The sequence below is a fragment of the Mobula birostris genome, chromosome 16 (genome assembly GCF_030028105.1).
Source record: "Mobula birostris isolate sMobBir1 chromosome 16, sMobBir1.hap1, whole genome shotgun sequence".
Lineage (NCBI taxonomy): Eukaryota > Metazoa > Chordata > Chondrichthyes > Myliobatiformes > Myliobatidae > Mobula > Mobula birostris.
Window position 1 is genome coordinate 22,197,418 of NC_092385.1, and position 15,970 is coordinate 22,213,387.

The window sequence follows — 15,970 nt, forward strand, 5'->3', positions numbered from 1 at the left end:
AAATTGATCAGTCAGTGCAGTCAGTATCAATGTGATGCAATAAATGCTTTTAAAACACAATGTTAGCTTTTGTGTCTACTTTATTATTTTTCTATTTTGTCACTAACTCCTGTCAGGTCACAAAATGCCTCTGGTTAGTAAATCAATTGCAGATTCCATCAAATATTTAACACTGCGTATGTGTGGACTGACTTTTTCAAGTTGTTCAGTAAACTGACCTGCTATTCCAGAGTGAGGACATTTACAAACTAGGCTGAGACATTAGAGGTGACAAGTATGTTGTAAAATCTACTCTTCTTAAATGTTTCATAATGGTAAGTCCTGATTTTCCAACTAGTGGGAGTATTTAATTAAAATCTAATTATATTAATTAAAATCTAAAGACTTTAATTAATATTGAAAATTTTACAAATTCAGCTTGGGAAAACAATTCTAAGAATGGAATATTTATTTTGTGTTAATTATGCGACACAACATAATAAATAGAGTGTTATGCAAATCTACATACTGTTGAAATTGATGGAGATTGAACATATAGTATTCCTGAAACTAGTAATAAACAATACTAAGATCATATTGTTTAAAGGTGGGTGTTCTAACTTATAATTCACTCCACAAAATAATAGGATAATGTGAAGACAGGAATTTCCAGATCTATTCAGTTTATGATAAGGCCATAAGACATAGGAACAGAATTAGGCCATTCAGCCCTATGAGTCTGCTCTGCCATTCCATCATGCTGATTCTGGATCCCACTCAACCCCATACTTCTCACAATATCCTTTGATGCCCTGACCGATTTGGAAACTATTAATTTCTGCCTTAAATAAACCCACGGATTTAGCCTCCACCGCAGTCTGTGGCACAGCATTCCACAGATTAACTGCTTTCTGGTTAAAAAAAAATCCTCCTTACTTCTGTTCTAAAGCGTCGCTCCTCAATGTTGGGGCTGTGCCCTCTGGTTTAGGATACCTCCACCATAGGAAACATCCTCTCCACATTCACCCTATCTAGTCCTTTCAATATTTGGTAGGTTCGGTAGGTTTAGGTTAGATTATGAAGCCACGTAGTCCTCTTTTATTGTCATTTAGAAATACATGCATTAAGAAATGATACAATATTTCCTCTGGTGTGATATCACAAAACACAGGGCAGACCAAGAATGAAAAAACTGACAAAACCACATAATTATAACATATAGTTACAACAGTGCAACAATACTATAACTTGATGAAGAAGTCAATGAGCACAGTAAAGTTCAAAGTCTCTCAAATGTCCCATGTCTCATGCAGACGGGAGAAAGAAGAAAAACTCTCCCTGCCATGCCGACCACAATCCGACTCTGAGTTATCCGAAAACTTCGAGCTCTGATCAGCTCTCCGACACCGAGTACTGAGCGCCATCTCTGTCCGAATGATTTGACCTCCTTCACGGTTGCCAAAAGCAGGCGAGGGCGGGGATTTTGAGGCCTACCCTCTGAAAGATTCCCGACCACGCAGTAATGACAGCAGCGAACGAGCGTTTCAGAAATTTCTCCAGAAGTTCCTCTGTGCTTTCACATCCATCTCCATCAAATCAGAATTGTCCACAGCCCCTATTTGATGGATATGATATCATTTTTCACCGGAGGGCTGCGCAGGCGCGCCGCCATCTTCTCCTCCCGCCTCTTTCAATGAGATCCCCTGCCTTCTAAATTCCAGTGAGCACAGGCCCAAAGCTGCCAAACGCTCCTCATATCTTAACCCCTTCATTCCCAGAATCATCCTCGTAAACCTCTTCTGGACTCTCCCCAATGACAACACATCCTTTCCGAGATATGGGGCCTGTTGAAAATCTAGTCAAGAAGAAAAGAAAAGGTAATGATAGAGATCTAGAAAATTATAAGGTTAGCAGGAAGGAGTTTAAGAATAAAATTAGGAGTGACAGAAGGGGCCATGAGAAGGCCTTGTCGAGCAGGATTAAGGAAAACCCCAAGGCATTCTACATGTATATTAAGAGCAAGAGGATAAGACGTGAGACAATAGGGCCAATCAAGTGTGACAGTGAAAAGTGTGTATGGAACTGAAAGAGGTAGCGGCGGTACTTAATGAATACTTTGCTTCAGTATTCACTACAGAAAAGGACCCTGATTATTGTAGGAACGACTTACAGCGGACGGAAAAGCTTGACCATATAGACATTAAGAAAGAGGATGTGCTGGAGCTTATGGAAGCATCAAGTTGGATAAGTCACCGGGACCAGACGAGATATACTTCAGGCTACTGTGGGAAGTGAGGGAGGAGATTGCTGAGCCACTGGTAATGATCTTTGCATCATCAGTGGGGATGGGAGAGGTTATGGAGGATTGAGGGGTTGGAGATGTTGTTCCCTTATTCAAGAAAGGGGGTGGTGATAGCCCAGGAAATTATAGACTAGTGAATCTTATTTCAGTGTTTGGTAAGTTGATGGAAAAGATCCTGAGAGGCAGGATTTATAGAAATTTGGAGAAGCATAATATGATTAGGAATAGTCAGCATGGCTTTGTCAAAGGCAGGTTGTGCCTTATGAGCCTGATTGCATTTTCTGAAGATGTGACTAAGCACGTTGATGAAATAGAGCAGTAGATGTAGTGTATGTGGATTTTAGCAAGGCATTTGCTAAGCTACCCCATGCAAGGCTTATTGAGAAAGTGAGGAGGCATGGGATCCAAGGGGATCTTGCTTTGTAGATCCAGAACTGGCTCGCCCACAGAAGGCAAAGAGTGGTTGTAGACAGGTCATATTCTGCATGGAGGTCGGTCACCAGTGGGGTGCCTCGGGGATCTGCTGTGATAGATATTGATAGGATATCTCAGCGGGATATTGATAGGATGCAAAACTGGGGTGAGAGTGGCAGATGGAGTTCAACCCAGATAAAGTGTGAGGTGGTTCATTTTGGTAGGTCAAATATAATTGCAAAATATGGTATTAATGGTAAGACCCTTGGCAGTGTGGAGGATCAGAGGGATCTTGCGGTCCGAGTCCATAGGACACTCAAAGCTGCTGTGTAGATTGACTGTGTGGTTAAGAAGGCAAATGGAATATTGGCCTTCATGAACCGTGGGATTGAGTTTAGGAGCCGAGAGGTAATGTTACAGCTATATAGGACCCTTGTCAGACCCCACTTGGAGAACTGTGTTCAGTTCTGGTCACCTCACTACAAGACGGATGTGGAAACTATAGAAAGGGTGCAAAGGAGATTTACAAGGATGTTGCCTCGATTGGGGAGCATGCCTTATAAGAATAGGTTGAGTGAACTCGGCCTTTTTTCCTTGGAGTGACGGAGGATGAGAGGTGACCTGATAGGGGTGTGTAAGATGATGAGAGGCATTAATCGTGTGGATAGTCAGAGGCCTTTCCCCAGGGCTGAAATGGCTAACACGAGAAGGCACAGTTTTAAGGTGCTTGGAAGTAGGTACAGAGGAGATATCAGGGGTAGGTTTTTTTACTCAGAGAGTGGTGAGTGCATGGAATGGGCTGCTGGCGACGGTGGTGGAGGTGGATACAACAGGGTTTTTTAAGAGACTCCTGGACAAGTACATGAAGCTTAGAAAAATAGAGGGCTATGGGTAACCCTAGGTAATTTCTGAAGTAAGTACTTGTTTGGCACAGCATTGTGGGCCGATGGGCCTGTATTATGCTGTAGGTTTTCTATGTTTCTATGACAGGACACCATCATGGGGTTATTACATTCTTGATAAAAGCTGTACCTAACGTATTTACCATTCACAGTGTAATTCAGATAAAACATCTTGTTGCAAAAAAAAATTAAGTGATTGGCTGCACAAGTTATTATACACTGTTATCACAGAGGTAAATAAAATCAAGTCCCTTGCTCTCAATGCTGGACAATTTCAAGGGCTTTATATTGAGAATGATGAATGGTTTGAATGCTTGCTGTTACACACAGAAGCCAGGTGGCTCTCAAAAGGAAACTGCCTGAGATGCTTTTATGCACTTTTAAAAACTATGATAACATTCTCTGAAGACTCGAATGCTTCACTCAGTAATCAACTCAAGAATATCAGACATGACATTGCTTACTGATCAGAATTATTCACAAAGTTTAATGAAATCAATCTTCAGTTGGAAGGAAACGATGTGAATCTTAACCGTGTCAAATCAGTCATCTCCAGATTTCCGTCCAAGTTAACGCTAGTTAAGTGCAACCTTGGCCATCACGACCTTATCCCATTTCCGAGTCTCTCTAGTTGGAAGAGAAAGAAAGAATACCAGATGATGATCCTCAAGTATACTATTCCCACTTGGGCAAACTGCATAAAGACACATCAGAGAGATTTCAGGATCTTCTCTCGATCTAAATTCCTGATTGGTTAATAAATCCATTCCTGAACACTTGTAATGAGGAATTAACGTGAAGGATGGATGAAGAACTGATCTTGCCACAAAATGACTTTGAACCGAAGCCAAGGTTTAAAAAAATCATATCAAGTCTTTTGGTTGCAGAAAAAAGTCTCTGAGAACGCTATCCTGCACAGTGGAAAAAGGTCAAGATATTTTTTATCGCTTTTCCAGCAGCATATTAAGTGGAGTGTGGTTCATTGCAGTTGGCCAACGTCTTTCAAGGCAATGAAACAGACTGAAAATGACTGAACATTGGGACCTAACACTCCTGAGTAACATTCAGCCTGATGCCGAGAAGCCAATTTCAATATGCCAAGCCCGTCCATCTCATTGAAATGTAAAAAAAAACACAGATGTAGTGAATAGTTGGACTACTAATGAATGCTCTGAAATTGTTGACATAAATTGTTTTTACTATAATTAAATAAAGAAATACATTTAAATGTAGCTTTAAGTAGATTTGAATAATTTTTGCAATTAATTATCACTGCTTTGAATTTGCATTTCCTATTTTCTTTCACTGTGCATCATAAATCAAAATTCTTCATAGTTTTCAATGTAATGGCTGGAAGGGGAGAGGGAGCACTGGGGATGCGGTCTAGGAGCCAAAGTTTTGGAACCACTAGTTTGGAATGTTATGGGCTAAATGAAGGCAAGTGGAAGTAGCTCAGGTAGGCAGCTTGGTTGGCATGGGTGAGTTGTGCTGCATTGTTTCTGTGCTTGAACTCATTAACATTAGTTCCAAAGCAGCTCTGCTTAATCCTGCCCTTTTTTTGGGAGTACAGGCACTAGAGGTTGAATTTCCTGCATTACCAACAGTGCAATCCAACCAGCACCCTTTCAGTATTTGGGAATACGGTCAAGCAATGAGTACATGCAAAAATGCTCTGACAGGGTGTATCAGTCCTTTATAATGGTTTTTGTAAAGCAGCCCATTCATTGGGAAATTATAGAACACTGTTGCCAGGAGGATGCCCCGAGTTTTAATGCTTTCCATGAGTGTCTGCATCCTTAGAAAGCCTGTACTGCAGCCAAATGACACTTCCAAATATGAATATTTACTTACACTTGGAAGGATTATTAAACTCCAATTGGAAATGGAAGTTTCCCCATATTGGCAGTCGAGCTATCTTTATATCCAAATTGTAATAGTGAGCAGCAAGAGAGTGAGGGTGACCTTGGCATTGATTTTGAGAGCAGTACAGGGAATCTTTGGGGAGCAAAGAAGCACAGGTGTCTAAATCGTCCTCCAAGTTAAAGTCAGGGCACACTCATTCTCAGGAACCTGCAGGCTGCTTCTGCTAATTTAAGCCACATTTCATGCCCCACTGCTCACTGCTGCATTGCAGAAATCAAGAATAGCTCTATCAGCAAAATTGGAACCTTCTATTTCTGATTCATGGCACTTTCATGTTCACTTGTGGAAGGAATATTTGTCTGCAGTGCACAACTCCCGAAACTGCAGGCAATCACAGAGGGGTCTCCCCAGAAACTTACTGCTATTAGTGCTATCTCTTTTATAGGATGTCTTTCTGTAGATTTGATTTCATTATCAAGTAACCTATGCATAGGATTTCTTCTGGCGCTTTTGACATTTAATTTTGAGGGGATACCTAAAGAAATCACCTTGAGATTTGGTGACAGAGAGACGGGTACCAAATGTTGCTTTGGTTTAGTCAACTAAGTGTGTTTGGCAGAGTATGTGCAATAATAGTTGGAGCTAACCTTTTAAATTTATTTAATTATTAAGATACAGCAGGGGATAGGCCCATCAAGCAGCACCACACTGCAATCCCCTGATTTAACCCCAGCCTAATCACGGGACAATTTACAATGACCAATTAACCTACCAGCCGATATATGCTTGGACTGTGGGAGGAAACTGGAGCACCCGGAAGAAACTCATTCAGTCATGGGAAGAACATACAAGCTCCTTACAGGCAGCGGTAGGAATTGAACCCAGGTCGCTGGTACTGTAAAGCGTTTTGTGAACCACTACGCTGTGCTCAGTTTTGGTTTTTAAGGTTTTAAAAGCAGCTTTCTTTCATGCAAGAGCAACAGCAGTCATGCTTTCTCAGGGGTTCCCAACCTGGGGTCCACAGGCCCCTTCATTAATTGTAAAAATCTGTGGCATATAAAAGGTTGGGAACCCTGCTTTAGATCAATGTTGATGAAAATCCTATCTAAATCCAACACTGGGCATTTCTCTACTGATGGTCTTACTGGGGCAAGCAGGTAGCCAGAGAAATAGCTCCAGGTATTTAAGTTTCTTGCACCAAAATAGCTGACCTTGATTGATGAATGCCCTTACTCAGTTGTGGGCACAAAATAGGTTAAAGCCACATTAATGTTATGCTCGGCTATGTGGTTTTTATTTTGGATATTGAGCGTTTTTAATCTGTACAAGTTGCACACAAATGTACTGCCCTCTATTATTTTAGTTGTTTATCAGAAGAAAATAAAGCATTAGATGTGTTAGATTTGATCTACCCATTAAATCCATATTGGCTTTCTCCAGTCAGCTCATATTTTTCAACTTGACACATAGTCATTCGAAATTTATAGATTTAAATGATTTCTTTAGCAAAAGTTGAACTATAATTTCCTGTTTTTTTTTTGTTGGTTGCCTTTTTTTAATGAAAATATATTTGCAATTTAGGGATATTTCCTGAACTGAGACAGCTCTTGAAGATTATATCTGACGCACCCGCAACTCCTTCACATTATCCTTTATACCCAGGAGTGGAATGCATCAAGAAGCAGTGATCTGTTAGTTTTCAGTGCCATTACTTTTGCGCTTATATTAACTTTAGTAGGCTTCAGTTCTTGATCCGTTTAATAACTTCCATATAATGCCAGGTCTTCTTTCCACTTCCTCCACACTGAAAATCAATGGGGCACAGCTACTTTTGTGTGGAGGGCCAGATTTATAATCCAACTACTTCTGAAGCCAATCATGAGAAACACATATTTAACTGTGTTTAACAATATACTAATATCTTCAGATAAGTTTAAAAACACACATGCTATAGGTGTTACTGCTCCTTTCCTGTCTCTGCATGTCCCCAACATTTCCCGCTCTAGTTACTAGGCCACACTGAACCACTTGCCACATCTCCAGTCTACCTCTCCACTTTTATAGATCTGCGTCCTACCTTACCATGTGGTAGTGTTCTACAATGACACACTTGTACCCCATTCCTGCCAATACTGTTGGTACAGGAACAGTCCTGCACTTATCACTGCTGTTGTAAAGAGACAGACTTGGGTGAAGGCAGTTATTATACCTTGATCTAAGGGTACAGTAAATACAGACCTGATCTTGGATGTCAACCCAAAAGATCAGACCAGGCCCCAGGATTACTTACTAGGTAGGTCCTGGGAATCCTGGCCCACAGAGTGTTCCTTGCACACTCAGGCCGTGCAGTGGGTTGGTTGTAAGGAGAGCAAGAGAGTGCCTTATATAGCTCAAAAGCCATGTGGTCTTTTCCATGGGTGAAGGCAGACACATACTCTTCCACAAAACTAGTCTTTTCTTCATATTTTTGCATCATTTTTAAAAGATTTGATATTAGTCCTGACTCTATAATTTTCTTGCCAAAGGTTTCAGCCCAAAACGTCGACTGTACTCTTTTCCTAAATGCTGCCTGGCCTGCTGTGTTCCTCCAGCATTTTGTGTGTGTTGCTCAGATTTCCAGCATCTGCAGACTTTCTCTCGTCTATAATATTGAACTTTTTTTTTGCATTAAAGTTGGTAATACTTGCAATTTTCTCTCCCTAGTCCCTTTTAACACTTGCTATAATGTTGTCTTTTTTTTGCTGTTCTTTGTATCTCTAAAGGTTCACAGGGGGGTTTTCACTTTGATTTGCTCTTCAGTTTTATGCTATCTCGCTTCGCTTTTAATCATAAAAATGTACGTAACCCATTTGATGCATGCACAGCAGGGTATCAGATGAATTGGCAGAAAGAATAATTCAAGCATTGAATGGTGACCTTCAATTATAATCTATTTATAAGATGAAATAACACTCGCAGCAACTGGGACAGAGCTTACCGAGCAATACTGCAGAAGAAAAGAATATTGCTGACAAAGGGAAGTGCATTCTGAAAACCCCGCTGAAGGAGTCAGACAGGTATGGAAAGATAAAAGAAAGGACAGAGAATTGATTCCTCTTGCACTCAACTGCTCAATCACAGCCTCACCTTCGACGCCTTTATCTGGCACTTATTTTCAGTCCAGTGGCACAATTAGAAACAGAATGAAATCAGATTTATTACCACTGACGTATGGCATGAACTTTGTTGTTTCAAGGCAGCAGTGCACTGCAAAGACATAACAATCTACAAATTTCTAAATCAAATACATGCTGGCAAAAACGGAATAATGAAGTGGTATTCGTGAGTTCATCAATTGTTCATAAATGTGATGGTGCAGTGGAGGAGGCTGTTTCTGAATCATTGAGCGTGGGTCTTCAGACTCCTATACCTTCTTCCCAGTGGTGGTAATGAAAAGAGGGCACCTCCTGGATGGTGAGGGTCCTTATTGATGGATGCTGTCCTCACTGGTGAGGAGGGTTGTGCCTGTGATGGAGCTGGCTGAGGCCACAGCCCTCTTCAGTCTCTTACTGTCCTGTGCTTTGGAGGCTCCATACCAGGCTGTGCACAACCAGTCAGAATGCTCTCCCATGCAGCTCTGTAAAAATTTGTAAGCACCCTCAATGACATAACGTATCAGCTCAAACTCCTAATGAAGTAGAGCTACTAGCATTGCCTCTTTGTGATTGCACCTATATGTTGAGTCCAGGATCGATCCTCTGAGATGTTAGTACCCAGGAACTTGAAGCTGCTCACCCATTTATCTGTGATCCCTCAGTGAGGACTGGTATTGGTTCTCCCAACTTCCCTTCTTGAAATCCACGATTAGTTCCTTAGTCTTACTGACAATAAGTGAAAGGTTATTGTTGTGACACCACAATCTCTTTCACTCCTGTATGTCTCCTCATTGTCGTCTGAGATTTTACCAACAGTAATGGTGCCATCAGTGAATTTATAGATGGATCTGAGCTGTGCTTAGCCACACATGGGTGCAGAGGTAGTAGAACAGTGGGTTCAGCATGCATGCATGAGATGCACCTGTGTTGATAGCCAGCGAGGATGTTATTACCAATCCACACTGACTCTGGTCCCACAATAAGGAAGCTGAGGGTCACATTGCAGAACCAGATTTTGGAGTTTGGTTAAGAATTCTGAGGGAATGTTGGTGTTGAATGCCAAGCATTAATCAATAAACAGTGGCCAGAAATACTACTTGCAGTTATCTAAGTGCTCCAAAGTCGAGTGAAAGCTAATAAGGTTGCACCTGCCATTTTGATGGTAGGTAAATTATGGCAGGTGCAGGTTCTTGCTCAGGTAAGAGTTAATTCTAGCTATAACCAACCTCTCAAAGCACTTCATTATGTTAGGTATGAGCAGCTCACCCTGCTCTTCTTGGGCACTGGAATGATTGCTGCCTATTTGAAGCAGCAAGGGGATCACAGACCATAGCAGTGAGATGTTGAAGATATCCTTGGATACTCCAGCTAATTGGTCAGCACAGGGTTCAGTATATGGCCAGCTCCACCATCGAGGCTTGATGCCTTGTGTGAGTTCACCTTTTTGAAGGGTGTGTGGACATTGACCTCTAAGACAGGGTTGCCAGATGCTGTAGGGATTGGCATTTCAAGGACTGTTTTAAAAGGTGTTAAGCACATTGGGGACAGAAGCATTACTGCTATTTTTCTGTTCGGATTCGACTTATAGGAAGTAATAGCATATCAACCCTGCCACAACTCTCATGTATCTGATTGTGTCTCTAGCAACATTTGTAATTTCTTTTTCGCTGTCAGGATGGTCATCCATAGGTTGCAACTGAATTTCTTGTAGGATTGTGGATCACCACTCTTGAATTCCACAGATCTAGCCCCCAGCAGACTGTGAATCTCCTGATTCATCCAGGGCTTCTACTTTGGGAAGACTTGGTATCCTGTCAAAGGCACACATGTGTCCACGTAAGTCTTGATAAAATCAATGGTGACTGTGGTGCATTCTTTTAGATCTGAGGAAGAATGTCATAAACTTGTCAATTTAGATTGCATGTAAAGCTAAATTTCCTCGAAAATTCCTCCCTCATTCACAAATTCACATTTTTGTTTAGATCAGTGTTTTCCAATCTTGTTTTTTTAGCCCAAGCCCCCCTAAAGCACCTTCATACTTGCCAATGTGGCTCTTCAGCACAGTATGATTTCTGGCGCCTCCCATAGTGTGAAAACATGGCTACCATATGCTAACATGAGAATAATGATTCTGCTTTAAATTTTTATTTGTCTTTAAACCTAGCTTACACAATACCTATTTCAACAAGGTAGGATCATGGAAATACTTTGAAGAGTAGTTTGGCTCTTCTCCGAACACCAGGAAACTTCATATGACAGTGTAGCCTCCAACCTGATGGCATGAACATTGACTTCTCTAACTTCTGTTAATGCCCCACCTACCCTGCGTACCCCATCTGTTATTTATTTATTTATTTATTTATTTATTTATTATTTATTTATTAATTTTCTCTCTCTCTCTGTCTCTCCTTTTTCTCCCTCTGTCCCTCTTACTATACTCCTTGCCCATCCTCTGGGCTTACCCCCTCCCCCTTTCCTTCTCCCTAGGCCTCCTGTCCCATGATCCTCTCATATCCCTTTTGCCAATCAACTTCCCAGCTCTTAGCTCCATTCCTCCCCCTCCTGTCTTCTCCTAACATTTCAGATCTCTCCCTCCGCCTCACACTTTCAAAACTCTTACCAGCTCTTCTTTCAGTTAGTCCTGATGAAGGGTCTCGGCCCGAAACGTCGACTGTACCTCTTCCTATAGATGCTGCCTGGCCTGCTGCGTTCATCAGAAATTTTTATGTGTGTTGCTTGAAATTCCAGCATCTGCAGATTTCCTCGTGTTTTCACCAAAAACCGACATTTTTGAAAAGTATTTTTGCTTCGTCACCATTCTGAATTTCAATAATTTCTTCTTGCAAGCTGTAATGTATGGATCTATTTCTTTAGAGATAGACCCCCCTCCCTTAGCACTACGTATTGATCTGTTGTCTGTACATGTGCTGTTGTCTACATATGTACATTGTGCTCTCTTTCTCTCATTGCAACGTGAAACACCAGTTCAAGCCATCCCCCGGTGTGTGCTTTTATTAAATTGATATAGTTGTGCACAGACACAACAAATTGGTGACAAGTACAAACCTGAACGTCAGAGAATATCACAAACTGCACTGACAGTTATGGGACAAAACAGCAAGAATAAAACAGCATGAGAAGGCTGTCACAGATGCTAACAAATGCAAGTAAAAACCTACATTGTACGCAGTGAAAGACGCGCTGAATTAAAAATGAAAATAACGTGGCGATGACTTTAGTTGGGAAAGTTGATGAATTTGTTCTAATGAAGACGGGGAGTCATATATTGAGAGGGTTGAACTGTATTGTAATGTGAACAACACAGAAGAGCAAAAGAAAGCCCCTACACTTCTTAGATTAATGGGTGCAAGGGTGTACAATCTCTTACACAACCTAGTAACCCCTGCCAAGCCAACAAGCAGACTTTCGATGAAATTATTACAATTTTACAAAATCTTTTGAGACCTAAACTGCTAGCAATGGCTGAGAGGTTTAGATTTTACAAAAGGAGCCAATCAAAAAATGAAGGCCTTTCTGACTAGTCAGAGGCTTTTTCCCAGGGCTGAAATGGCGAACATGAGAGGGCATAGTTTTAAGGTACTTGGAAGTAGGTACAGAGGAGATGTCAGGGGTAAGTTTTTTATGCAGAGAGTGGTGAGTGCTTGGAATGGGCTACTGGCGGTGGCGGTGGAGTTGGAAATGATAGGGTCTTTTAAGAGACTCTTGGATGGATACATGGAGCTCAGAAAAATAGAGAGCAAGGGTAAGCCTAGGTAGTTCTAAGGTAAGGACATGTTCGGCACAGCTTTGTGGGCTGAAGGACCTGTATTGTGCTGTAGATTTTCTATGTTTCTATATTTTTATGAATATATTGCAGAACAGCGCAAACCTTCCCAGTACTGTGACTTTAGAGATGGTATTTCTGATGTATTAAGGGACAGGGTTGTATGTGGCATGATTGTCAAAGACTGAAACAAGGCTACTAGCAGAAAGAGACCTAACCTTATAATGGGCATTCACCATTGCAATATCATTGGAGACTGCACCAAAGGATGCAGCAGAACTACAGAAAGGGAGGTTAGAATGTGAAATGCACCAAATGTCCCTGAATGGTGCAAAAAGCCAAAGATGTTATCAATGTGGCAGATCCCCCCATGATGTAAATGACTGTTGGTTCAAAGAAATTGTCTGCAGAAAGTGTCACAGGCAAGGTCACGTAGGGAGAATGTGCAAGGCAGACAAAAAGCACAACTAAGTGAGAAGTCCCAAACACGAAACTAAGCAAATGCATGAAGTTACTGAATGTAAAACAGAATCAGACAACATAGAGTCTGACAAAGATGATCTGTCATGCCCAAAACTGCATAGTACAATTGAAGCAGATCACACAATCATCTGGATCACAATAGATGTGTCCAATGTAAAACTGAAAATAGAGCTGGGGATACAGGGTCAGTTTTGTCCACAATTCCAGAGGCTGACTACAACAGACTGTTTTCTAAGATACTATTAGAGAAGGTCTCCGTGATGCTGAAGACCTACGCAAGTGAAAAAGTGTCTTCCAAAGGCAAACTGAAGGTAAATATGACATATGGAGGCCAAACACAGCAGTTAGAGCTTCATGTATTGAAAAGTGGAAGGCCAGCACTTTTCAGATGTGAATTGTTGAGAAAACTCCAACTAGACTGGTCCTCAATCAAAGCTCTCAATGTGGCATCAATAGGCAACTGCAGCCAAAATAATAGCACTAACCAGAGGCTGTTACAGCTGCTTAATGCTAATGAAAAGGAGTTTGAGAAGGGAATAGATGAACAGATTGAAGACTTGGCTAAAAGCTGTTCAGGATGCCAAGCAGCTCTTGTGCACCCTGAAAGGCACTGTTACATCCACGCGAGTGGCCATCATAATCATGGTAGGGAGTACATATTGACTTTGATAGGCCATTCCTGAACTCCATGTTTCTGATTGCTATGGATGCTATTGGAAGTGGCCGGGGGTTATACCAATGAAGTCAACCACCTCAGCAAAACTGTTTCTGCCCAGAAATGGCTTACCAGAACAAATTGTGGGTGATAACTGTCCACAATACACGTCAGAAGAATTCTGACTGTTCATGAAGAAATATGGCATCAGACATTTCAAATCAGCTTCTCACCATCCAGCAACGAATGGGTTAGCTGAAAAGTTTATCCAAACTTTCAAGAAGTCATTAAAGTGATGGATGATTGGATATTTATCTACAGCACAAGGTGGACAACTTCCCTTTTGTGTATCGGAACTCTGTTTATGTGAGGACAAATCAAACACCTGCCATGCTGCTCATGAGCGGGAATCTGAGGTCTCACATAGACCTCCCAAAACTAGACCTCTGGAGGGAAGTTCAGGATAAGCCAGTTGCCAAGTGAAGCAGCAAGGATCTTTGAGATTGGACAGGAAGTCCTGGCACATGATTATTGAGAAGACAAGTGGATATCCGGTAGGATGATGTACACAGTGGATGCTGGAGAGCAGACATGGAGATGTCATGTGGGCCAGATATTGGGTGTTCAACCCAAGAACACACCTGAACCGACTGCATCCAACAAGATGGGAAGTCCATTGCACTCACTGGACTTACCACTCAGTGATCACATCACTGACAGCAACGTGACACTGGAAACAAGACACCCACCAAACCCAATGCCAGTCCACAGGCCCAGAGGCGCGACAAGAACATTATCATTGACAAGACAGCCGCCAAACCTGATGTCCAGTGGCGCTATCCTGAAAGAAACAAAGTGCCACTTAGAAGACTGACCCTTTAGAACAGTGAAGTTATGGACTGTTGTGAAAGTATGTTTATTTGGAATACGGATTTATGAAAGGGAAATTGAATGTATTGTACGTATTTACAGCTTATGTTGCATTAATCTAAGGGGTGGAGGAAGTGTAATGTATGAATCTATTTCTTTACAGCAATGTTGCCTCCCGTTAGCACTATGTGTTGATCTGTTGTCTGCATATGCGCTGTTATCTATGCATGTGCATTGTTCTTTCTCTCTCATTGCAATGTGTATACACCAGTTAAAACCATCTCCTGTGTGTGTGTGCCATTTTTTAACTGATGTGTGTGGTTGTGCAGAGACACAGCATAAGCTGTCTTCCTATTCTTCCATGTTGCAAAGAATTGGGTACTTACCCATTACAGAATTTCTAGATTGTTCAAATCCTTGAATCGATTCTGAAAATCCTTCTTCAGTAACTGCAGGTGTAAGCGGTATTCTTGCAAATACTGTTTGTGAAAGACAGTGCCATACTTTATATGCAGGGAAACTGGGAGAACATTCTTCTCCCATTGTTTGGCTTATATATTTCCAATTTTCTGATAAAAGTGCCACTGCACTTTTTGCCTGGATTAAATTGAAATTCTCACCCTACAGTTTCATATTTAGAACATTCATTTTGTCACACAGATCGGTTGGGTATGCCACATCTCCATGTTCAATCTTGTTTCCCAAGCTCTTGTCGACTTTGAGCAAAAATTCAACCACAGTATCAAAAAGATCAAAGAAACATTTTAAGCAGCAGCCTTTTAACAGCTAGTGGTCTTCAATGTGAAGACGCAAGCATTCAAACTTTTCATCGTTATCTTGGGAAAGCTGGTGAAATATTCTGCTATTTAATGGATGAGCTTTAATTTTGTTGATAGCAGATATTGCAAGAATCATGCTTGAAAAAAGTTACTGGCTGAGGTTTCTGGCTGCGAGATGTTGATAATGAATTACACAATGGATTGCAAACAGACTTGGAAGTTCCTTTTTCACAAATGCCACTAAAGTAGCATTTTTACCTTTCTTGGCAAAATAATTCAAGTGTGCCACACTTTTCAAATGTTTCTTTCATCTTCCGGAACTGAGTAATACCATAAGTAACCTTTTCAGGGTTTCTTTTACGAAAGTGTTCCTGCAATCTTGGTGGTTTCATGGCTTCATTAGACAGTAAAGTATTAAAAATAAGACAGATGGAGCGCTGATAATCTGACGGGAATGGAATAAAACCATACTCCAGGTATCTAAAATTGTATTGACGCACCTTCTATAGTTTTTATTTCTTAGCAGGATTAGAATTCAAGGCTTCACCACCTTTAAACCCACAGAGATCGCACTGTACATATTTATCCATCATTAATGAGGCTAAATAAAATAAAAAAATTAAAGCAAACTGGGAATGCCTATTGGATGTTGACATGGGCAGTCAGGTCTTGTGCCTCAGTAGAAGCTATCAGAATGCCTTCTGGTGACTTCCATTTCCCCAGCACTCCCTTAGGACACGTAACAGCCCCTTTGGGGAATGCTATCGCCCCCGATGGGAATCACTGGTTTAGATTTTCGTACGTT

At 41.3% G+C, this 15,970-nt stretch overlaps 1 protein-coding gene across 5 annotated transcripts in view; it reads left to right on the forward strand.

The window, feature by feature from the left end:
* cacna2d3a (calcium channel, voltage-dependent, alpha 2/delta subunit 3a) overlaps positions 1-15,970 on the forward strand; it is a 797,416-nt gene that overhangs the window by 172,641 nt on the left and 608,805 nt on the right. The window contains exon 1 of one of the 5 annotated variants that reach the window (XM_072280406.1): positions 242-314. The exons of the other annotated variants lie outside the window; for them this stretch is intronic. Coding sequence (XP_072136507.1) covers positions 312-314 — 3 coding nt within the window. The 5' untranslated portion in view covers positions 242-311. Of the gene's footprint in view, positions 1-241; positions 315-15,970 lie in introns of those variants that run through there. 5 annotated transcript variants of the gene reach the window in all.